This window comes from Dermacentor silvarum, chromosome 6 (assembly GCF_013339745.2).
Source record: "Dermacentor silvarum isolate Dsil-2018 chromosome 6, BIME_Dsil_1.4, whole genome shotgun sequence".
Classification (NCBI taxonomy): Eukaryota; Metazoa; Arthropoda; class Arachnida; order Ixodida; family Ixodidae; genus Dermacentor; species Dermacentor silvarum.
Window position 1 is genome coordinate 58,238,905 of NC_051159.1, and position 25,166 is coordinate 58,264,070.

A 25,166-nucleotide genomic window follows, 5' to 3' on the forward strand; every position below is an offset into this window, starting at 1 on the left:
TCGGCACACCTCCAGATTCATTGGTTTATCTAGATTCACTCTGGGTGGCCATCATCCCTTGGGCGTTGCCATATGGGCGGTCGACAAACTGGGGCTCACGTGATCATACGGTCGGTGCATGGTCGTGCATTCTTTCACTTGTTTGTCGTTCCACCGAGTGCATTAGAGGCACAAGCAAGTTATCAAATAAATGCATTTAGTACAATGATATTAGTCACATTACCGTAGGGTATAGGTGTTTTAAAGTTTACAAATTGTACCTTGAATGTGTATTAGACTAATTTGTAGTTTAATTGTTTCGCGTTATACCACGAGGGCATGCTCGCCCTCCTCTTTCTTCCCCTGGATTGGATTGGCGCGGCTCGCTACATGCTTGCGCTAGCATTTCCGAGCACACATTGGTGTGCGCTTGGTTTTCGCACTGGGCTTTGAACAGATCGCTCGTTGCTCTTTCTCTTTCCTCTAGATTTAATTGGTGCGGCTCCCTACGTGCTTGCGCTCCCATTTCCGAGCACAGATTGGTGTGCGCCTGATTTTTACACTGGGCTTTCAACAGATCGCTCGTTGCTCGCGCTAAAGTAAGGCTGCGAGACGAAGGGAGCGTCGGCTAGCGCAGAAGTGGCTTGCCGCGCGCTTACCGTGTAAGCACTCAGGAATGTCGGAAAACACTCATGCAAGGATAAAAAAAAAATGTCACAGTTTCGCCCTAAGGGCGAAGCAATGAATGCGATAGCAACACAGCAATGTCATACGAAGTAAGGTGAGCGGCTTTGGTAGCAATATGAATTGTAGTAAACATGAGCTGATTAAGTAAGCAGGTGTGCTGCGGCGTAAGTAGACCGACATGAAGAGAGACTCGATGACCACGAGAAGGCGCGTGTGAAACGGTGGTGTTGAAGAGAAGCGCTGCCCGTGGGCAGCGCGTAGGAAGGGACACACCTGTAGCGCTGCACTGCCGATCCGGGCAGCATTGCATGTGTAGCGTGCGTTGGAAAATGTGGCCCGACTATTACTAACTGTGGTGTGAGCGCGCACAAACAAACATGAATAGATCACACTGAATGACTGCAGACAACGACTGTGAAAACGCTGGCAGCAAGCGCATATACGCCGCAGCGGGCGAAGGTACGTGCGGTCTATCGTTTCAACGGAAACTGAGCGGCGAATGCACAGCGCATAAAGGTCAGAGCCGTGTGGAGATAAGAGACGGTGCGAGCGAGCGACGAGCGCGGTTGTTGGCAGAGTAGAAATGCGCCCCCCCCCCCCCCCCCGCTCCCTCCGGCGCTCGCTTCCCGCTTCCTCGCTTGCGCGTGGAAGATTCCGTGCGTTCGCTCTCCGTGGCAGCGTGCGTCCCCGCACGCTTCCGCTCGGGCATAGGGCGCGCGGCGCCGATTTTATCTATACGGAACCTCACTGCGACGGCGACGACGACGGCGACGGCAGAAATCCGGTTGAAGTGTCCATATAATTGCTATCGCAATATAAACTACGCTTTATTTTCTTTTACATTGTGACGCACCTTCATACTGGCTAGCGCCGAGCTATGGCTTCTAACAACCGCAGGAAAGAGTCTTTATACTGGGTAGCCCGAGCGATCCGTGGCTTCTAACAAACGCAATAAAGGGTCTTTGCAGCGCAAGTGGCCGTTGAGTGCCACCACATTTATCCCAGGTGGTGCTCCAGCTTCAGTGCAGTTACTCTGTATACCCACTGCTGACGAGCTGGCGCCTCACTTTTTGACAATAACTTTCTATTTTTTGCGTGTGAACGCCCGTGTTGGTTTCCACAAAGTGCACGCTGTGGTTAACTGTCTCCCAATGCAGATTGAGGCATAGCCCCGTTAGCATCCACTAAATTTGGATACAGTTGTATGTGGCCAATTCGTCACTATGAATAATGGTCCCCGGTTGAACATTGGCTGCAATAATGGCGCCTAGCATGGCCGCCTTTCGTCGGTCGACCTTGAAACGTAGCAGCACCCCTCAGGTCGCGCAGACCATGCCGAAGACCCATGGGCCACCATCTTTAACACCACCGTAATTTTGGCGGCTCGGCGGAACGATGTCGCCCGTCATTAGGCGGCCTCGATTGCACTTTTGCTCGCCGCGAAGAAGGCACTCGTCAATTTACGCTGTCTTCCCGGGGCCACCGAGTGGAGCTCGCGCCAGCAGCTCGTCCCTCGGGACCTTACGGGGGTAGATCCTCCAGTCGGCGATGGCGTGCTCCGACAGAGAAAACAAGTTTACGGTCTCTTTCAACATCCATATGTCTACGCTTTTGCTCACGCAGTACGTGAGCCAAATCATTTGCCGCCTGGAGAGGTGGTCGTTCGGACGGCCGAGGTGGTCCGTGCTGGCGCAGTAACTTCCTTCGCCTCTCTGCCCGTGCAGTGCAGTGGTTCCGTGTACCTGCGAAAACTGATTTCGGCACCTGTTGCACCGAAAGGCAGCCCGGCGTCCATTCTGATCTTCCAATATAATGTGACTACTTCGCCTGCGCAGGTTGGTTGGTCCGGGTTGAACCCCAGGTGCTCGCAGGTGCTCCAGTACTCCGATGACGACGCCGGACCTGGCCTGGGGCTGGGGCGCGGTGGACGAGCTTGCTTGAAACAGGAGAGAGCCGAAGCGATCGCCCGAACTATTCCTCCGCAGCCTAGTCACACAAGTCTGCGCTGGGAAAGCATCATTTGCCCGCCACCCTATCTCCGCAGACGACGGCCTTCGCCTAACTCGTCACACAGCCAGCGCACTCATGTTTGGAAAGGCAAAAATGACGCTGAAACTCTACGTCGGACATGTAGGTGAACGGGTCCAGACGATCATATTGACGCTTGCTGCCGCTGGATGCGATTAAACAGACTGCTACTGCGGCCACCATGTTCCCGAGTTCAACTCGAGGGGGGTTTCGCGATGTACGAGTTTGGCCCAAGCTCACATGTCAATCAAAACCATACGTCACGCCCCGCGCGAGGCATGTAACACTTGTGCGTGCGCCCGCCACGGTTGGGCCACGCCCAACTTATTTTCCGGCAACAGCGACGTGGTGCGGAACTGAGAGGCATCAACAATCTTGACCGCCGACAGAAAATACGCACAGCACACTGTCATTGGTGATGTACTGAGAACCACTATCAAAAACAAAGCGGTGACTTTCGCTGGCTTATGCATCTATCTTCTTAGGCTGTGATGGCCCCACAACATGGTTCATTGTCTGCATTGTAGCGACGTAGCACACAGCAAATAATTATCGGAACGACACTGTAGCTGCTTGCAAGGCGTCGATGAGCCGTGGTAGATGACGATGCTGAGCAGTGCGTAGTGTTTTCCAACGTCAAGGCATCGCAGCTGTTGTTTGAGATGGCTGCTCTGTCATCGGTGATATATCGGATCCGCAGTGTAGCAAACACGGTCAGCGCCGAGAGACGCTCGCTTTTTTAAACCCAGTGCGATGGCATTTCTTCATCACAAGCACGGCACACTAAATAGTTGCAACCCCTTCCTGCATTCGAAGTTTAATTTCCTAACTGCACACAGGAGCCATCACCCGCCAAAATGCGATTGCAGCGCTGTCGTTACTATATCCATCTGCGATCGCTGTTAGCTTAGCAGCTGAGGCAATCGGCAAGCACATTGGAGAGTACAACACACTCAAACTCTGCGTATACATGCGAATGGAGGCACCTTCACTGGGCAAGCGATGACAAGCGATGAATTGTGTCACTGGACAGCGCGCTCTTCTTTGCAATGCATCGCGGAGGCTTCCCGCACGCAGATAAACGGGCGCATTTTCACTGTGCTGCGTATCTACGAACCCTACAATACCGCACAGCCATTTTGTAGTGACAACCGTTGCTCCCGTCGTTTCAGTTGGTAAAGCGGCGGCCTTAATAGCCGCCTCAGTGAAGCACCTGCGCTGAACAGCCATGCCGCAGCGCTGCGTTGCCATTCCCCTAATATTCAGGGAATGGAAAGATCATTGTCATGACTGACTTTATCAAGGATTAGAGTGCCTCGATGCGCGCGGGCATCAAGGCACCCTATCAAGGATAGCACTGCAGCGCCCCTGGCGACTGCTCACCGTATGAACTCCCTCGTGCGTGCGACCCTCTACAATGTATCCGCTTGTAAGCATTCGCCTCACTGTCGCCAATCGCAGCAAAAAAGCGCAAAATTTAATAATTCGCTCGATCTCTGTTTGTCATCAAACATTTATAGCATTCCAAACGAAAAACAGATACTTCAAGAAATAAAGTGATTCTTATTTTATTTGTTGTATTTTAACGTAATCGATTGAGGGAAAGTGTAGGCGCAACAATGCACCGCATGTGCCCTGTTCGCATTCGACGGAGGATAGAAAGATAATGCTTGAAAGAGGAGGCACGCCCTTTACGCACCCTAGAAAGGCGTGGCAAGCGGCTCACAGCAAGTGTGCAGATAGACAGCGGGACAGTGACGGTATTGCTAAATTGTGATAATACGTTGATAACAATACGCGGCGCTGGCGCGTGTTGTTGCGCAGTCCTCTGTGCTTGAAGCCCGGAAGCACCGTGCCGCGCAGGGTGCGCTCATGTTGTCATACGCGGCTTTATCTCGACATTTCTTTTTGCCTGCTGTTATTGCACGTTCCTTGCTATCTTCATTCACTGACTGCCTTCGAGCAAACTCGGGTAAAACTCGTTCGAACGTGAAACTCGGCGCATCCTGCATAGCACCACTCCTCCGAAACTCACGCCCCTGGGTCGGCGGCGGGGCTCGTTGGCGGAGTGTAGCTGGCGCAGCGGACCTCGGCACTCGAGCACGCAGCCCGTGGCCACACCAATTCGGGCCCGCCGCACGTGGCCCACGCACCGAATCTGGCCTTCCGAAACGCGAGCGCACAGGAAATTGCGATCGTATATAGAATGGTCGCGGCCGCGCTAAAGCTGCAGAACAGGCCGGACACTACTACTCCTCGTCTAGTTTCTTTTGTTTCCTTCTTTTTCCTCAATGAGTGAGCAGCGTTATAGGAAGAAGAGGAAGGCGTGTAGAACGGGAGGCAATGTTGTGGTAGCCACGCTCTGCCTGCTGTACGAAGAAGGCGGCACTCACTCCGGGCACCGAGTCTCCAGCGACAAGGCCTGAGGAAGTGCACACGAACGTACATCCAAAGACTATCATGCGCGTCACACAAGGCGTGTCCCCGGCCACGCGCGGCCGATCTCGGGCGTTTGTTCTAGGCGCGCATACACGCCTTGAATCTGCGAGATGTTTTCTTTTAATTTTTGCGGCCTGTATACCGAGGGCTGAGGCTCATGTGTGCAAAAGCCTCGTGCACTCGAAGATGCGGTCTCCTGGCGCATAAGCAAAGAAATACTGCGTTCGCTTCAACGGAAGACATTCATCATACGTGGTCAGCCACGTGGAGATTGCGCCCGTGTGCTTAGAATGCTAGCAGCCGTTTCACGTGCGGCACGCATCCCCGTGTACACACCAACACGTACAGCCGCCCAACGCTGATGGTTTCTACCCTTGCTTTTGAGCAGCGCCACTATCCTCTATTTCTTTAGGCGGAGGGCACTGCCAAGCGCTTCGAGTCTCGCTTAATTAGCGTTCGCCTCTTTGTCGATGACTGCAGCCCTCAGGTGATAGGATAGGTTAAGTATACATTCACGCTGCGTGGAGACCGGTGAGCGGTTTCTTGCAGTTGAGAATTGCAGCGTCCCCGAACGCCCTCGTTTGTGCGATGGGGCGTGAAAGGCGTTTGGCGTGTGAAAGGCGTTTGTAGGAGTGATGCTTGTTTCTTTTGACGACACATTTAGCTGGCAGTAGAGAAATCCAAGGCTTACACTCCTTGCGGGCCAGCTGGAGAGGACCGGCGATTTGCATATAGCAGATACGCTTCTAGCTTTATGCTTACAGGCGGTGTTGTCGGCCTATAGGATTTCTTATAGCTAGCCTTACGTGGATATCCAAAGATGCTTCGAAATGCGGAAGCATTGAGCAGTGAGTCGGTCGAGGACCGAAACTTGTCGCACACTCGCCTTCACCTGTTCAAACAAACTGTACAAACTCGACACTTCATAGCCCGACGAGAGTGCATCAGAGTTGCGCATATTGGCATGTTGTTGCACATTCGTGATATGGTATTCACGCGTACGTATGGCAGGTATGGTTTAAGGTAACATTATGCCCGCATTTGCAGGCGCAAGTTGGAATACGCTAGCGCAAGACAGGGGTAATTGGAGATCGCAGGGAGAGGCCTTCGTCCTGCAGTGGACATAAAATATAGGCTGATGATGATGATGATGCCCGCATTTGCATCCGGCAATGTACAATTCTACTATGCGAATAATGGATGACACTGAGTTGTTAATTTGTTAGCCCTCTCGCCAGTTATTTCTACAAATAAGTGGTTCTGACTTCAGCCTATTAATCTCAAGGCAGCTAAGTAACGGCAGCTAATCAAATGCTCGGGATCGCTGTTCCTTGAGCAATCGCCTGTTATAATTGCTGCCAAACTAATGTTGTGAAATTTAACGTAAAGAAAGGCGCCACTTGGTTGCACACCTGCACACGAAAACACGTATTTAACCTTGTTTGCCTAATTGCCAAGACGAAGACGTGCTCTCTGTGATCCTATTAAAAGTCGAAGCGTGTTATGTCCGTAAATGTTACTGCCGAGCTTGATGAAATAGGAGCCGGTAAGCCAGCAGAAAATAGGCAGCGAGTAACCATTCAGCCACGCCTAAATTCACTTTCTCTTCTAAGTCTTAAGCCTCTCGCAATCTTGGCGAGCTGCCTGCTTCCAACCCGGTTACAGGGCACAGAAGGCGCGCCGAACCAAAGAGTGCGTCCAAGGCGCCGCTCTCTCTTGGCAGTAATCTGCGTATACCGATCACTAAGATCACTCGCGCTAACGTGTGGTTTTCGCTCTGCCCGTGAAACACGCTCCTGAAATCGATATGCAAGAGCCGCATGCCGATTCTGCCTGTCTGAGTGTGGATGGTCATAAGCACTGAAGCCCTCGCCGGCACGTACGCACCAGTAGTCGAGGCCTGCCTTCGCCCTCACAAATATACGTGGGGGATAAATCGCTCCCTGGCACGCGAGGAGCCGGAGAGGCGTAGCGATTTCAGCCCCGCCCCTCCTGAGTATGTATACGGGCGCCGAATCTTTCGGGTGCTAAGCGACCGGGCAATCTTCCCGGCTTTTCAGTTGCTTTTCACATCGCTATCCACGCAGCTTTAATTGCAATTGAAGTTGAAGGTCGAGCTCACTATGTTTTGCTTCGATGTTCCTTCCCGCCATGCCGGGTCACGTGGCTGATTGTGTGTGTCCCTGCAAAGACGTTGCTGCTGAACGTTGCTTACTTGGTAGAGGGAGCTGTAAAAAGAGAAATACTAGTTTGAGAGGAAGGCGAGAGACCGACAGAACGACTTCTTGCGGCTGTCTCACTTTCGCAGCCCGGCCCCCAGGGGTCCCTGCATGCGCCGTGCTTCTGCCGAAGCTAAAGGGAGGCGCGCCGCACATTCCGGCCGTAATCAACCACAAATGAAGAGGCGCGTGCACACGAGCCGACGGGGAACAAGAATATACCGCCTCCCGCTGGCAAAAAAAAAAAGAAAAAAAAAAAAACGCCGACTCGAGGCGTATGTTGGATATCGAGCTATAGCACAACAGGTGCATTGCCGCGGTGCCTCCTCTGAGGTGACCAGCGGCAACCGAAGGGCGGGAAGCCCCTGCCGCCGCCGTTGACTCTGCAGCTAGACACTACTGATCTCGGCCGCCCCGCGATCTTCGGCAACTAGCGTTGACGAAGTCATGGAGGTTGAGAGGGCTGGGTGGCTGGAGAGTATGAAGGCGGCAGACGGGCGCTTCCTCCCTCCCTACTGCATGGATGCCGCGGTAGCTACGAGTGAGAGTTGGCCCCCTGAAATGCGCTCTCTCTCGATCCTTCTGGCTTTCGGCGGAGAAGCCAGCCTTCCAGAAAAGAACCTGTCGGCCGGCCGTAATTATATAGGAGGCCCCCGCAGCGGGCAAAAGGAAGCAACGGAGCTTTGTCAGCCGGCTAGCTGTTCCGGAGATTTTACTTCTGCTCAGACAGTCTGGGTATTCGGTGTGAAAAATATTGCTTTTGTGAACACAGTTTTGTGTTTTAAAAGTATATTACTGGCGAAAAAGTGCCTGTTTCTTCGAGTTGTGTTACAAGCAGATTATAATTTGGGCACACGAAAGCAGCATACATTTTTATTGTGCATTGTCTTTCTTTTTGCTTTTGCTTCCAAACGCTAACACGCATTCGGCGAGACATTCAGTGCAAAGCACAGAAACACGTATGTGACAATATGCTTTTAGGAAGAAATTCACCGCATGTGAGAAGCTTTAATTTGTTTCAAGGAAGATATTTAAAAAAAGTCACGAAAGAAACTGCAAAATAAATAAAGAATTCCAGCCCTAAGTTATATTCACGCTTCTTCTATGTATATTGAGCTCAGTCAATGTCACTAAAACAAGATATATATAGCGGCCCAACCTTCACTTCTTTAAGGTAACTGCCTATGGCGTCACAGACTATGACAGGTACGCAACGAGGCTACCTTATCGCTGGTAAATGGAATAAGTTAATTGTAATGGAAAACAGAAGTAACGCTCGCATCTTCTGCGTCAGTATTCACAAGAAGCTCTCAAGCTGTAATTGTTCCTAAGATCATATCATATCGTGATGCTGTATAGCGAAACAGAGACGCAGGTTTAATGAGAGGCCAAGAGCATAGGTTGGGCGGAGGAGCGTGCCTGCTACTCCACAATGGTGTAAGTGGCTCGGGTAAAGAAATATTATTAGCGAAGATGCCCCGGTCCATAGAAAAGAGGACTTCCGAATGAAAGGCTTTGCGAATACAACCCCTGGGCTTTCTTGCGTGCAAGAAAAGAGCTAGGAAACGCTCCGACACGTGGAATCTGCAAGGGTGGACTCATCCAGCCCAAGCAACTGTACAAATACACCTAGTGCTATCAGGCTGGTAGGCTTATTCATCACAGTCGACGAACGGTATACTTCAATGACAACTACAACGACGACGAAGACAACAACAACAATAACAAGGGCGTCGTCTCAGCGCTGCTTTCCTCGATCGCTTGGCGCTTGCGTGACGAATCCGGGTGCCATGGCTGTTGACTTTCTCGTAAGGCAAACCTCATCGGTGAGCAGTCGGTACCAATAGCGCTGCCTCGGCGCCACAGCCATAAAAATCTTTGGCTAAGCCGGGCACGTCGCCGACGGGTGAAACGCGCCGGAGCCAGTCTATCCTCCCGAAATCATCTCCGCCGTCAGCTGCCCAAACACCTCTGCCTGAAACTTTCCAGCTCCTCCCTCCGTACCCCTCAGGGTGGGCATACAGGAGAAGTCGGGGACACAAAACATGATCTGCATTGTTTAACTTTCTCAAGTTTTCCTCTGCCTTTATCTTCCCTGCGTCTTTCTCTTGCTTTGATTCCTCTTCTTTTCTGTGCTGTTTCTTAACATCGCTGAAGTGATCACACTCGGTGCAGTTCTCACTATCTCCTTTTATTGCGATAGCAATTATATGGACACTTCAACCGGATTTCTGCCGTCGGCGTCGGCGTCGCCGTCGCCGTAAGGTTCCGTATAGATAAAATCTTCGCAGCGCGGCGTATGCCCCAGCGGAAGCGTGCGGGGACGCGCGCTATCAGGGAGAGCGAACGCTCTCAATCTCCCACGCGCAAGCAAGGAAGCGGAAAGCCAGTGCCGGTGGGAGGAGGGGGGGGGGGGGGGCATTTCTCTACCAACAACCGCGCTCGTCGCTCGTCCGCACAGTCTCTTATCTCTCCCACGCGCAAGCAAGGAAGCGGGAAGCCAAGCCAGCGCCGGAGGGAGCGGGGGGGGGGGGGGGGGGGCGCACTTCTCTGCCAACAACCGCGCTCGTCTCTCCGCCCTCACCGTCTCTTATCTCCCCACGGCTCTGACCTTTAAGGGCCGTGCATTCGCCGCTCAGTTTCCGTTGAAGCGATAGACCGCACGCACCTTCGCCGCTGCGGCGTTTGCGCTTGCTGCCAGCGTTTTGACAGTCGTTGTCTGCAGTCATTCAGTGTGATCTATTCATGTTTGTTTGTGCGCGTTCACACCACGCTTGTTCATTCAGTTACTAATAGTCGGGCCACATTTTCCAACGCACGCAACACATGCAATGCTGCCCAGATCGGCAGTGCAGCGCTACAGGTGTGTCCCTTCGCACGCGTTGCCCACGGGAAGCGCTTCTCATCAACACCACCGTTTCACACGCGCCTTCTCGTGGTCATCGAGTCTCTCTTCATGTCGGTCTACTTACGCCGCAGCACACCTGCTTACTTAATCAGCTCATGTTTACTACAATTCATATTGCTACCAAAGCCGCTCACCTTACTTCGTCTGACATTGCTGTGTTGCTATCGCATTCATTGCTTCGCCCTTAGGGCGAAACTGTGACATTTTTTTTTCTTTTCCTAGACGGGAGTGTTCCTGCTCATTTTGGGCGCGGTCGCCATCTCTCTCTCTCTATCAGGCACGTGAATTTCCTCTTCTGGCTTCTTTAATGGGGCGCGGGAAATAGGCGAGAAATCGTAGTACGGTTGGGGATCTATACGCTCGAGTTGCTCTCCTGTGCTGGCGTAGAAGTATTTCTTGCTACGGCAATAGTGCATTATTTCAGGCCGAACAGGGGATGCGCACATGTAACCAATAAAATAAAAATAGCGAGAAAGTAGAAAAGGTCGAAGAATATCAACAACCAACGCAGAAAAAATTACCTTGCTGGGTGTGATGATCAATAAACTTTACTTGAGGGGGTTGACTCTTTGGCTTACCGAGGAGATGAGGTACAAGGGAAGGGGTGGGTAGATTACAGGCGCTTCTTCGTTTTTCTCGAATTAGATTGCGCAAGGTGAATTTACAGGCTAACTTATGGAGGAAGCTGAGGGAGCAAATTTTATTGACTTGTGGACGAATCTACTTGTACGTCGACATTAACATTATGCCTTTGTCATGGAAAGGTTTCCGCGGAGATATGATCGACATTGTGGCAGTCTAAGCGCACACCGGAAAAAAATATTAGGCAAACAATGGCATGAGGAAAAAACGAATATTTGAAAACGCTCACCTGCACCAAGAACGAAACTGCCTATCTACGCCATCACGCTCAGCTTTTCCTCAATATTTTCAACAAGATATTTTAGGTTTTGTCTACTTAGGGCTTCTACGCATATTTTCTTCCCACGAGCCTGACGCTTACATGTGAATGGCTTACCAAGATGACTACCTGCAATATTACGCAAAGGCTTCAGATAACCACGTAGAGGACACGTTGCGTCAATTTGCCACAGTTTAGGCAATTAGAAAACTATTACTGGTGATCTTTTCATGAAGGCAAAGTTGTACCCAGGCGTACGTGTGCACACATGTTTGCGAAGCGACGTGCGAATTGATTTTCGAGGCGCGTGTTCCTTGTTATAACTACAAAACAACAAAAGGTGTCACCTGAGCGGAAACTGCTGGCAATATATTCGTGGTCGCAGCAGCCAAGCCATTCCGTAGCTTTTATTTTTCTTCCATTGAGGCACCTAAAGACCACACATTACGGAAAACGAAGAATAAAAAGTTGCAGCGGCTTAGCTCGGCTATGCCAGGATATACGTAGCGTTAGCAAAGGTTCAGCTGATTATTCTTAGCGTTCCTGGTTGTCTAGATTGTCAAGGATTAGCTTGATTATCATGCTTACTGCTGCTCCAATGACACACACGCGGTATACGTATTATGTGGCACATGTATATAGCCTTCTTCTGTTCATTCCTCCTACGCTCAACCGCTAATTGCCAGGCAACTACTTCGGGATCCGATGAGTCAAGCTTCTCCGTTCTTCTGCGCTGTTGAGCAGCATTTGCGCTCTCCTTCTCCATGGCTTTACCACACTTGCAAACGGCAATCAGAAGCGCAGTGTGTCCAGCGCAGTGTCAGACGGCGACTTCACAGCGAGCGCCGAGCACGCGCCGGCGCCAGTGCGTCTACCACGGCTACGACGTCACTCCTCTGGAATGCGCAGACCGGCAGCGGTAAGTCACGCGCGGCGGCGGCGGAGTGCGCGAGAGGTGCCGGCTCCGGTAGCTCCGGTGCGCAAGCCGTGTGACATCACTGATCCTTGCGCATGCGCAGCACGGCTCTTGATGTGCCGCGCGAAACGGGCTTGGCTAGGCCAGTGTAGCTAACGCTACAATAAATGAACGCAATGCCAAAGCTCCCAGGACACACACAAGCCGCATAGTGGTTCCGTGCACAGGCAATCTTCCGGTGGGAGTCAGATGACCCTACCTAGACATGCTATTAGGGCGCTATAACGTAAAATGATTCCAATCCATTTTGATTCCGATTTCTGCAATCAGGCTCAACGATTGGTCAAGAGATTTTCGGGCCACTCCCAACTTCGCCTGTCTGTCACGTGACGTCACGAAAACCCCCATCTGATATTACGTGTACACACTGATTATGCATGATTAAACCACACAAAAGAAAAAGAGTCATTCCTGATTCGACGCCTTTACACCATTAGACCTCTGCTATTGGTCCAATGTTTTCTAGCTACGCCCACTTCCCCTGTCTGTCACACGACGTCACAAAACCGCGAAAACTCATCACGTCAAAGTGACGTGTACGCTAAAAAAATGCATTAATATGCCGAACAAAAATGAAAATTTTTCTGAATAGCCACAGACTGCCCCGTTCCGAAAGGAATAGAAGATGGCTGCCCGCCGATCGCTCAGGCCTTCGCTACTCGCACCTGCCAGTGAGCATGTATTTATTTGCGCATGATAAACCTTTTTGCGTAGCAGTAAAACGTTACCCGCCGTGGTTGCTCAGTGGCTATGGTATTGGGCTGCTGAGCACGAGGTCGCGGGATCGAATCCCGGCCACGGCGGCCGCATTTCGATGGGGGCGAAATGCGAAAACACCCGTTTACTTAGATTTAGGTGCACGTTAAAGAACCCCAGGTGGTCAAAATTTCCGGAGTCCCCCACAACGGCGTGTCTCATAATCAGATCGTGGTTTTGGCACGTAAAACCCCACAATTTAATTTTAGTAAAACGTTATCAAGCCCTTTCGGCATGCATACGACATCCCTCTGCCAACTCTTCCTGAGGATCCGTTTTAGTGGCATTCTTATCGTTCCGTTGCACGCCGCTGCGATTTTCGACCAGCCACCGTAAGCAAAGTAAGGCGAGGCGGACCAATCGGAGAAGCCGGTTCCCTCTTCGTGCGGTTACCTATTTTCACTATGCTGGCTCGGCCCCATCGAAACCTTCTCTACTAGAGTGTGCTCCTCTCCCCTTGTCAGCCAATTAGATAAAAAAAAAAAAACGCTGAGTGTAGACAACGTTATTGGTTTTGAAAGCGAACAAAGGTGATCTCCTATAAACAAGGAGAGTGTTTGATTGGGTTGTTCAGACAACGCTGCGGGTCACCGCCCGATGCTTGCGTCGGTGGTTACGTAAATTTGACGTCGTCAGTTTGGAATCAAAAAAGTTTGGAATTATTTTACGTTATAGCGCCCTTAGATGCAAAAATAAGCGCGGACGACACGCAGTGCCTTCGCTTACACTTGTCCTTCATCTTGGCCTGCTAAATTGTCACTAGCCTCTTTCAACGCACATTTTCGATCCGATGGTAGGGCCTGAGTCATAGAGCTGTATTGGCGTCACACGCAAAACCAGATATCTTGTACAGTTTGCATAACGCCATTGCCAGCGTTGCCCCTCTGTGAAACGCAGCAAACATGCGGGACAGTTGTGTACACATATAAACCCTAAACAGCGAACTTAACACGTCCTGTTCGTCCACGCCGTCATACAGGGTAACATCGGCAACCATGAAGTCAAACACCTGCCACGGCCCCGTCTCTGCTGGAAAAGCGAAAATTCTACTCAATTTTTGCTTTTCCCTGATGATGTCATCCCCATGCGAATGTCATCACGATCGGAGCGGCACTCCGAGGAAGAAACGTTCGAAGATAGAAGGTTGGCGGGAGCGGCTGCTCCAAAGAGCGTTTGGGCAGCACAGTATCACGAATTAAAAAAAAAAAAAAAACTCGTGAAAGGTTCTTAACGAACGTGTGAACACTGTTTGTCAAGTACACCAGCCGGTGGCTCTTTGAGCACTGCTTTTGCGCACAGCTGTCGAACATGAACAAATGAGATCGCTGACACTGTCGTGTGATGGCTGGAGACTCTTTACCACTTTATTTAATTATTTATTTATTTACTTATTTATTTATTTATTTATTTGCGATACCCTCAGGACCGAAGCATCAACGAGGGCAGTGGTAAACAAAAGTACGCAATCAAAAAAAAAAAAGGATAGAACATGTATACATATTAGAAAAGCAGAATGTACTAGTCCGGTTAATAAGCAAGTGAAGTAGGAACAAAAGTGAATGCTGCTTGTACAATGTTATTTACGTCATTTTTAAAGTAGCTATGTGTATGAAAAGCCAATGAGTGCGTAATTATTTTCGTCTAAGAATCACCGATCAGAGCCGTGATGGACAGCCATTTTTCTAGTGCACCCGCCCTCTCAGTGGCGCAATTGCAGTTCTTGAAGTGCATTGGCCTCAGTGACAGGTTACAATCTATGGCGTAGGGCTGCATGTATGCAGTGCTAACTTTCTCCAATTCTTATCTCTTTCTATTCTCTCTTCCCGTTATCCTTCAGCGTAAAGTAGCCAAACGGGCACTCGTCTTGGGGATTGACTCCTCTACCTTTGCCTTTCTCGCTTTCTCCCTCTCTCTCTTCTCTGCCTGTGGTGCGACGTCTTTTCTGTGCATCTATCTTCTTCTTTCTTTCTTTCTTTCGTTCCTTCTTCTTTCTGTTCTTGTGTTTCCTTCCGTGTTTGTGGAACATCTCAGAATAAACGAGCATTACCGCAATCGTTCCAGAGCTCCATGCCCGCCCTTTTTTCAGAGTACGCAATTGGAAGTCCTCACTGCACATAATGCCGTGCGACAGCGATAGATGCCTTGTCCGCCAACTCAAAGGCGTTTTTGGGGTATATTACGTCACGATTTTGGGTTTATTACGTCACTAGAATATCCAAAACGGTGGCGGGGGGGAAACTTACTGGGTGGCTCAGTCAGCTAAGGCGTTGCGCTGCTTCTTCTGCTTTCTGTGGTTTCACGTGCCAAAACGAGTTCTCATTATGAGGCATGCCGTAGTGGAGGACTCCGGATTAAGTTTGACCACCTGGGATTCTTTAACTGTGCACTACAACACAAGCACACGGGTGCGTTTCGCCTCCATCGAAATGCAGCCGCCGCGGCCGGGATTCGATCCCGCGATCTCGTGCTCAGCAGCGCAACGCCTTAGCTGACTAAGCCACCGCGTCATCATTGATATCGGTTGCGTAAGGTATTCGGTTAAATCATTACCGAGTGCCGAGGGGATCACTGTCTGCTGTTGGGCCAAGAAACAATTTAAAACAGCTCAGATGATTAACGTTAGCTGATGCGCGCATCAGCAACCCTCATAATGATGTGCATGACTAACGATAGCAACGACATGCACATATTTGCATATGCATGCGTTGCCATGCTTGAGCTGTTGAGCCGTTTACGAGCTGTTGCCAAAGTCATTGTGTCTGCTGGAATATTTTGTGCCATTAAAATACACCATTAGCCTGTAATTTCTTTACTTGGCGTGTGGATTCTGAGAACTCATGAAAAAAAAAAAGAAAGTGCAATTGGTGCCAGAGCCGTGACTATAAGCTGCAGTTGGCCACACTGGCCTCGCTCCAATCGCCATCTAGCGTCGGCTAGCAAGCCTGAATTTTTTGTTTTTTTTCCAGCATGACGAACGCATAGCTTTCGTTATCTTTTATTCAGTTTCCTTCGAACACTCGCAGCCATCGTTCCAGCTAATAAGTCACACACAACACTAATGACGAAGCGTCTCGTGTTTCAAGCCGAAAACTCTGAACCCTATATAGCTAGACATCTCTCGAATGAACATAGCGGTAGACAATCTGCTTGGCTACCGGCTCTGCTGCGTACTGCGACTATTGTACGTGGGAGCATCGCCCAGAGAGTAGCAGACATTTTCAGGCTGTAAAGGCTCATTCACACTACACCGACACGACACCGAGTTTGGTCTGCCAATTGTTGGCGACAGCGTTTCCCGTCCTGTAAACTGCTGTCGCCAACACTCGGCAGACGAAAATCGGTGTCGTGTCGGCCTGTGCATGAGGCTTAAGCGATCAACCTCCCTTGCGACTCTTTGAATCTCCGTCCATTCATTTTCTTGTGGTTCGCCTTTTCTTCCTTTTAAATTCGAATGGAAATTTATTTTCTTGAGAGGAGGAGTCGGACTAAGCGTACACACTGAATGCATTGCAATGTGACTTGGCGCTATCTAGCTGGACGATCTCCGAGCAGTTGCATACACCGCAAAGCCGCACCTCGTATAGTTGTATTGACGCCGGTGCGTATACAGCGTCAGGAGAAGATCGTAGGCTTTAAGGCACTGCGCTCGAGCTTCCTTCAGAGCCGTTAGAATAGGTCGCGCGCGTCTGTACACTACGCGCCAAAAGCTCCTACAAGCGCACGCCACGGGCACGTCGAAGCCAGTATACGCGCCTAATGGAGGCACGGTTATTAGGGCCCGTTGGAGGCGATACGTGGGCGAAATCGCGCACGCTCCGCTTCGAACGAACCGCGCACGTATAGCCAGCGGTGCTCATTCACGCAAGCACGGCACAGCTTTTCGCGCGGTATGAATTCTGACATCTGCAGGAGGTGAGTGTTTCCTGCATAGCGTTCTGTATAACCGCAGTGGTGCCCCCGTGGTTCAGGGGACAGCTGGAACGCGTGTCCCATTATTCTTCGGCGTCGCTACGGGAGGCGCCGTTCGTTGGGCCCATGGGTGTCCGGCAAACAGCAGGCAGGCATCGTTCAATGCGGAGGTGAAAAGCCCAGCATGTTTGCGCCGCGCACGCCACGTGAGGCGCCAGAGCGCGACTTATCTGCGGGCCACCGCGCGTTTCACGGGGTGCGCCGTTGGCTTAACTGTACGCGCACCGTGATGCAGCCGGACATGCGCTCGTGTAGTGTGCGCACCACGCTTACTACACCACTGCTGCTCTTCCGGAAACGAGGCCACCGGCAACCGCTATCGCATTTCCAGCGATAGCTGTTACGATCGCCGGACGCCGTCGGCGGAGGTGGCGGTGGCGGCGGACACCATCGCGAACCGAAACGGCAATTGGAATGAGCACATAACAGCTTACTCTGTAAAAAGCGACACACGCTCCGTACAAGTCCGATACCCTAATTGCAATTTGGTATAAAACATTTTTTGCCCATTTTGAAGCGCAGAGCAAGCCTGAGCGCAGCTAACCGGCACTTCGGCGTCACATGCCGTGGCTTGGTATACGTTGAATGTATACCAGCAGAATACGAATCAGCCTAATAATGCACTCACAGGACTCACAGACATACCACGACACTTTTCGAGAACATTGACAGAGCTTCACACACAGACGAGTTTCAGCAAGTACACTTAAGCACGTATACGGCGTGAATTCACCCCGCGCGTGGCGTGCAAGTTTCCGAATGCACCCCGCGTGGGCAGCGGCGGCTCCTGGGCTCCCATACTCCAAAGTCATCTGTAGTCTTTCGGCAACAACTACCGCTGACTCAAAGTCATCTGCGAACACAATCTGTCCGCGCTCTATCTCTACATGGAGCGGGAGTATCAGCACCTACCTTATTCTTACGCCGTGGCTGCAACCAAGGGTGGAAAAACGCTTTAGAACAGGAAAGAGCGTCACTGCAACTAGTTTATTGAAAGCAGACGGGGTCACATTTATAGAAGGAGGTCATGTGCGCACGTACGTACAGTCCGCAAACGTACGTGCACACATGGCCACCTTCTGTTATAAATGTGACTCCGTCTAGTTCGAATAAATTAGTTGCAAGTGACGCTGTTTTCTGTTGTAAACAGTTTTTCCACCCTTGGTTGCGCTGTTTCCTTGTAGTTGCGCTATATCTATTCGAACATTGTTAATACCGTATACTTCAAGACAAGAAATGTGATTGTGATGATGTGGATAGCGGCGTGTTGCGGTGACTACAAGAAGAAAAGTGCTGATGGCGATAACGGAAGAAGACGAATCACGTGCCACGAAAAAAGAAGAGCACGAGAGCACGCAGAGCGTGAGAGCGAGCGGCAGCCTCGAACGTCAGCTCGCAGAACGGCGGTTCAAGGCTCGGGTAACGGCGACCGGGTGTCCTGCTACCGTGCGGACCTGGTCGGAGATCCAGCTCGTGGCTCTGCTCTCCTGTGCACCAGCGGCCTGCTGTCATAGCGGCCTGGTGCAGTGCTTCCTGCTGGCCACCGGGGCGCCTGAGTTACCTGTCCGCCGACCGGGCCCGCCGTTCTAGCAGCTGAGGCGTTGCAGGTCAGACGTTACTGGCCAGTTACAGCGGTGGCCTGGTGCTCTATACCGGCCGGCTGTTTCCCTGCTTCCACGTCGCGACAAGGTGCGGCGTGGTGGTGACGGCGTAGGACGTGGCCGTCGCAACATCAAACCAGCTGAGCTGGTGCCCCACAGTAGCTACGCAGCCACAACGACCACCGTCACGGACACCGCAACGACGATGCACGCGGGCGAGTGGTGACGCATGAGTGCTAGGCACATGTTTATATGGAAGGATAAATGACTTCCGAACTCTATTCCGTGTGTATGTAAAGCGTCTGTATCGTATTAACTTGTCTGTATAAAGTCTGTGTTTCGTGTAAAAAGCTCCCGAGTGCCGTGTCATTATTAAAAGGATCCTGGGCCCAACGGAAACACCGGCGATTTGGTCGTTGTTTCTCATCACAGTGATACACATGCACACGCTGCTAAGCAGTGAGATTTTGCAGATTGTGAGGAAGATGTGATAATATATCATGCATTAAGAAAGCGATACACATTAGAACATAGTGCACGTAAAGACGGTAGGTGCTTGTGCCTGGTATCAACGAACTCTCCCATGTTGTGCACTCGAGTGCACTGGAGTTATTGCGCCTGCTTATGGGGGGTTGGGGGGTGGGGGAGATTTTCATGTGGAAATCACCGTATATAGACGTATGGGGACAGTTGTTTGCGTTTTTCTTCTATTATGTCCTTCCGCAAAGGAGCCCATTTTATCTCAAACACGCAAGAAAATCATATAATTTAGAAAGCAAAGTGCACGAAAACTGTATCGATTTAGCTTTTGAGTGTGCGATATGCTAACAAGTCTTTTTCTTTTACCGTATCAAAGGGCCTATCTTGGTCTTCTCGACACTCATTCAGAAGCATAGGAATCAACCCAATGCCTGTAAAATTTGGTACGCCTTTTAGTGCTCAGTGATTTCCCCGTCTCTTCGGAAAACGCTTCCTGGAAAACGCCGTTGGTGCTGAACCAGCTAAAAGCGTGCCGGTGACATGGGCTCGCATACATTATGATGCCCGTATGCGTCGAAGCGCTCTTCTTTACTGGGCCTTAGTGCCGGCCTTAAATAAAGTTTTTTTCCTCCTCCGATCACCTCCGCCTCTACTTCCATTCACGCGGGAATAGCCCAGTACGCAATGCGAGTGCAGGCCGAGCCATCGCTGTACGGTCTCAGTGGTGTCCCAGCGTGCTTTCAGCGCCCGAAAGACGTCAAAATAAGATGGCCTGTGTATACACGATGTCAAAACCGGTGTGTGCTTCCGCCATTACTTACGAAGCTTGTGTGATTGGTACGCTTTGCGGTGTTTTTCTTGGTACAACACGCCGCAGCCACCAGGGAGGCCTGTGGAAGGGCACGCTCTGACGGCGGCCGGCGCTGGCTTCTTGAAGTTGTTATTTTACGGGTTCCTCAACCTTTTCTCCCTCTCTCTCTCTCTCTCTTCGTCTTGGGGTTGGAGGGGTTATGCATTATATGAGCTCCTTCTTCCTAGAAATCCAGAGTTTCTAGTTATAGGCTGCAAATTTCAAGCGGAGCAAACAGAAGGAGATGAAGAAGCCGAGAAAGGTCGTAGGCTTAGATCCCTGCGGTTATCTTCACTTCTTCTGAACGTTCCACATTTTGAAAGGCAAAAAAAGCACAGCCCCAGATAAACACGTGCGCTCGGTAATAAACATAACACACTGTGACTGGCGGCTCGCGCAGGCAAAGAACCGGCCAATGTCGTATTTCTCGAATCTTTAAAAGGACAGCTGTCGAGGAAAACGTGCGAGCGATGATTTGCGTTCCGTGCCTCCACCTCCTGCAACCCGCCTGTCATTATTTCCAGGCTTCTCTGCGTGCGATTGGTGTGGCTTATAACTTTGACCAAATGCCCTGACCTTAGGCATGTCCTATCGTTCAAAACCAATGCACTGTATATTGTCGATGCACGGCGAGCACCGGTGACACACTCAAAGTGCTCAGTGTTTACGGTGCTGTTACCGCCAAAAAGTAATCGGAAAGCGGTCTAAGACGTGCTCCAGAGAAGAGGTACATCAGCTTCACAGGCCTGTCGAGCCGAATAAAATATGACTCCCGCATGCTTGTTGCGAGAACGCTGTGCTTATTTGTACTCGCGCCTATAAAAATACGTGCTTTTATATCTAGATAACACATTTTGCCATAGCTGACCAATGTGATAAGTAGAAAGTAGCAACTTTTATGCTACTAAAACGTAGGAAAATTTGTTATCCTCAAGTACCTGAGGCAAGAAAAAAATTAAAAAGAAAACAAATGAGTGACATGGTAAATTACCACGTTGCTTTTCTTTCGTTTAAGTGCTTCACCAGGTGAAGTTAGATGTGTTTGAGTCGTACAGGCATGTTCAGTTTCCTAAATGCCCGTACTTATGTCCTTTTCCTGAAAAAAAAAAAAAGATCATCATCTAAATCAATAATCTGCACCAGGAAATCATCGCAAATAATTTTCTCCTAAATTAAGGCTTCAGCGATATCTTGAAGCATTACATTTACTCTCTCACAAGGCATTTGGCTTTTAGTTCATCATTTAAATAACTTGTTACTCTGATATACTCTTCTTCACACAAAGTATCTATAACAGATTAAAAACAGTCAGATTCTTGAATTCGTGGTTGTTCAAGTTAAAATATATAAGACCATATTGTGACTTGCTGTTTACTACTGCCAGCATTCTATAGACGGTTTCATCCAGCGCCACCGCGCTCTGGAAACGCTGTGCGCCGGCATCCGGCGCCCTTAGGAAACTTCCAGTAGCTGTTCCTTTTGCTCGTTTTTGCTGGTATTTGTCGCTCGCGCGCACGTCCTGCGCATAGTCTGTGTTATTTTTCGGGTATATCGATATAAGTGCGACTTGTGGCATTCAGTGTTGCGTGACGGCGAGTAGCTCTTGGAGCATCGACTGCTTTCATTCCATTTACTCGTCAACGGTGTTTTTCAAATCTCGGAGCCTGCCAAGAGCTCCCAGATTTGCGCTGCTCGCTTCATCCAAGGTACGTTACTACGTGGAGTAGCCGGACTGCTATAATGCTGAATAATAAAAGATCTACTGCACGATTGTTCTGGCCGTATGTCATGTAACTCACGCGAGAGCAGCTGGCCTCTCGCCCAGAGTTTGCCCGCTCGTCCAGTTTCTTGCCTCGGCGTGGATCGTCACGCTACGAACGTGAGTTAAAATTATTGTTTAGCGGGTGCCATGCTGCCGCCGTTTTATTTTAATGTTTTTCGTATCTGGGGCGCAAGTGCACTTCTGCAGATTTACTACCTAGGTACATGTGTTCATTGGTTTATCATGTTTAACGTCCCAAAGCGACTCAGGCTATGACGGACGCCGCAATGGAGGGCTCCGGATAAGTTCGACCACCTGTGGTTGTTTAACGTGCACTGACATCGCACAGTACGCGGACCTTTAGCATTTCACCTGGATCGAAATGCGACAGCCGGGGCCCACGATGTAGAATCAGCTTATCACACATTCCACCAAGCAGTGCAAACATCGACACGCCGGCCTCACGTCGCGCATTCCTTCAAACAACATAGCCGGAAGGGCTTCTAGCTCTCCTACCGGAAGTTACGATGGGGCAACCAATCAGCGGCAAACGAGGTTTGTTTGTAAACACTGAAACCGTCTATAGCATGCGCTAAGTAGACGTCTATATGTCGCAATCTGTCATGTAATAAGTCCAGCCAAATGAAATATATAAAGACGAAAAAATATGGGCAGCTATGAAAACGTCTTTGGCGACTGAACGGTGGGTTACTCGAACATAGAAATGTTCCCAATAAATTAAACACACCCATACCTTGCGCATTTAGGCGTGTTCAACCGCCAAGACACTCAAAAAACATGAAGGGAGAGAAATTCAAGCATTGACGGAATAGTGAAATTCGTGCAGTATTACATGAAATGGAACATGTGTCATTTAAAGTATTTGCGTGGCTGCGTAATGAGGGAATTTCTGCCAATGACAGCAGCTCAAATAAGGAGGTGTGTCGCAAGTGCTTATACTTGACGAGAATATCTTTTGACAACAGGTAAACTTATGGTCGCTTTATTTTATTTTTCTGCAGGTAAACGCATATGTGCTTGTATGCTAGTACCTGGTTGTAGAAATGCCAGTGCAGGGGCGTTGGGAAAAGACTCAATCAGCGAGGTGAAATTCAGGAATCGCCTAGACGTTGACCTGAGGCAACAATGCCCCAACCAGCTAGTATTTCACCTAAAGGGACGGGAAAGAGAAGAAAATCAGAGGTAAGAGGGATATGCGAAGAAGAAAAACAGTCTCGCCCGAAGTGCGACAGATTGAAGGGGATAGCAAATGTTTGGTCAACTATATACACGCAGTAAGATTCGTCGCTCAATCGGTCGTACAAATGTCGGTAAACATTCACCTACTAAATCAACTAACAATCATGATGTCAGGCGTGTACAGGCCAACAGGAACCGATTTCACTCGATAACGCGTAATTTGCTGTCACAAAGTGGGCGTGATGAAGAGCGCCGGCAGCGGGCACCCAACGCTTCGTGGTGCATCTCGCCTAAATGAGTCTCCTGAATTTGAGGTTAGAGACCACTATAACGCGTGCGGGACGACAGCTAACATGAAGCTACTAGCCGTCTCAGCTCGCCAAATCTTTGCACCCACCAGAAATTACCGCCAGGATAGGGGGCCCGAGCCACGTATGCGCTCAGTCGAGCAGACAGCCATGCGCACATATGGCCGGGCAAAAGAACGACACGCGAGCTCAACTACCTCACCCCCCCCCCCTCCCTCCCACCCCTGTTTCCCTAGCTAGCGCGCTTGATCACGTGACCTTCAGCATTGCGCGCGGAAGGACGACGCAAACCGAACCTGCTTCGCCTCAGATCATCCTCGTATCGCTTCCCGCTGCACCTACAGCGCACGGCGCAATTTTGTCGTGCTTGGACGTTATAAGGAGACTCGTGGTGACACTGACGGTGACCACGATGGCGAAAATCCGCCTGGAATGTCCATAAGTTTGCTATCGCAAAAATAAAATCATCATCATCATCATCAAGTCATCATCATCATCATCATCATCATCATCAGCAGCAGCAGCAAAGCAGCAGCCCAGCAGCCAGCAGCACAGCAGCAGCACAGCAGCAGCAGCCAGCAGCAGCAGCAGCAGCAGCAGCAGCAGCAGCACAAGCAGCAGCAGCAGCCAGCAGGCAGCAGCAGCAGCAGCAGCAGCAGCAGCAGCACAGCAGCATCGCACAGCAGCAGCAGCAGCAGAGCAGCAGCAGCAGCAGCAGCAGCAGCAGCAGCAGCAGCAGCAGCAGACAGCAGCAGCAGCAGCAGCAGCAGCAGCAGCAGCAGCAGCAGCAGCAGCAGCAGCAGCAGCAGCAGCAGCAGCAGCAGCAGCAGCAGCAGCAGCAGCAGCAGCAGCAGCAGCAGCAGCAGCAGCAGCAGCAGCAGCAGCAGCAGCAGCAGCAGCAGCAGCAGCAGCAGCAGCAGCAGCAGCAGCAGCAGCAGCAGCAGCAGCAGCAGCAGCAGCAGCAGCAGCAGCAGCAGCAGCAGCAGCAGCAGCAGCAGCAGCAGCAGCAGCAGCAGCAGCAGCAGCAGCCCTGCGATCTCCAATTACCCCTGTCTTGCGCCAGCTGACTACAACTTACGCCTGCGAATATCCTAACTTCACCACCCCACCTAGTTTTCTGCCGTCCTCGACTGCGGTTCCCTACCATTTTTACAGCTATGTAAATGACGTTGGGTTTGGCGTTTCCGGCCGGTTCCAGCCCACTGCTGTCAACCACCAGTTGTTGCGACTCCTGTCTGAGCGCTCATTACGAGCTTACGCGGCTCGTGATGTACCAGGTGCTGAGCGATCGAGAGCTCCGGGGTGCCGTCCAAGAGAAGCAAGAAAGGGTTTATTTACAACATTTATATTATGCGAGTTTATGAACACGAACGAGCACACTTTCACATCACTGAAGGTCCGCTTTATAAACACTTCACTTTTCCCCTTTCTCTCTTCGGGGGAATTCACTGTTTTTCTTCTCGGCCAATCACAACTGTCAAACTGTTCGCTAAATCCCGCACCTGACGCTGCACTGTTCCGCCGGCTCCTGCCTCCAAGGTTGCGCGACCGGCCCGCATACGGGGCAAACGCGTGGCACTTTGGGAACTTCAACTTGGTGCCATTCCCACGGAAGTTCTTCTCGCTGCCCCCTTGCAAGAATTAAGGAGCTTTCCATGACGATCAGCCGGACAGGGCCAGGAGACGGGCCTTCGCAGTAAATGTCGTTTCCACGAAGGGCGGCGTTGTCGTCACCTCGAAGTTGAATCCCCTGGAAAAAAAACTAACTTGAAGTAAACTCTTTTGTTTGTCACAGTCCATGCCGTGACAGAAAAGAGCGGCGTTGCCGTCTAACGACGTACGAAACCGATGACTAAGAATTCGTCTCCCCATCAGCTCTGAACGGTCGTTCATCATCAGCTCCATTAGTCTCAGGTGACGCTGATCTAGTAGCCAGCTCCCTGGGCTTGCAAAGACGAAGGGGAATGAATGGCATTTCATCGCTGCAGGTTTGCCGCTGCAGCTTCTTTTGTCCAGAAGAGCCGCCGGGCACAACAGTGCTAAATGCCAATCGCCTTGAAGAAGACAAATCCACTTGTCGAAACGTTGGCTCCTGCCCTCACC

At 50.6% G+C, this 25,166-nt stretch overlaps 1 protein-coding gene across 1 annotated transcript in view; it reads left to right on the forward strand.

Annotated features, from left to right (window-relative positions):
* The window catches only part of LOC119456675 (ataxin-8-like), a gene marked incomplete at its 3' end in the record, with an annotated part of 102,402 nt that extends 78,314 nt beyond the window's left edge, over positions 1-24,088 (forward strand). Inside the window, exon 2 of the mRNA XM_037718500.2 lies at positions 23,816-24,088. Within this exon, the coding sequence (XP_037574428.2) occupies positions 23,816-24,088 (273 nt within the window). The remainder of the gene's footprint in view (positions 1-23,815) is intronic.
* Between the last annotated feature and the right edge of the window lie 1,078 nt (positions 24,089-25,166).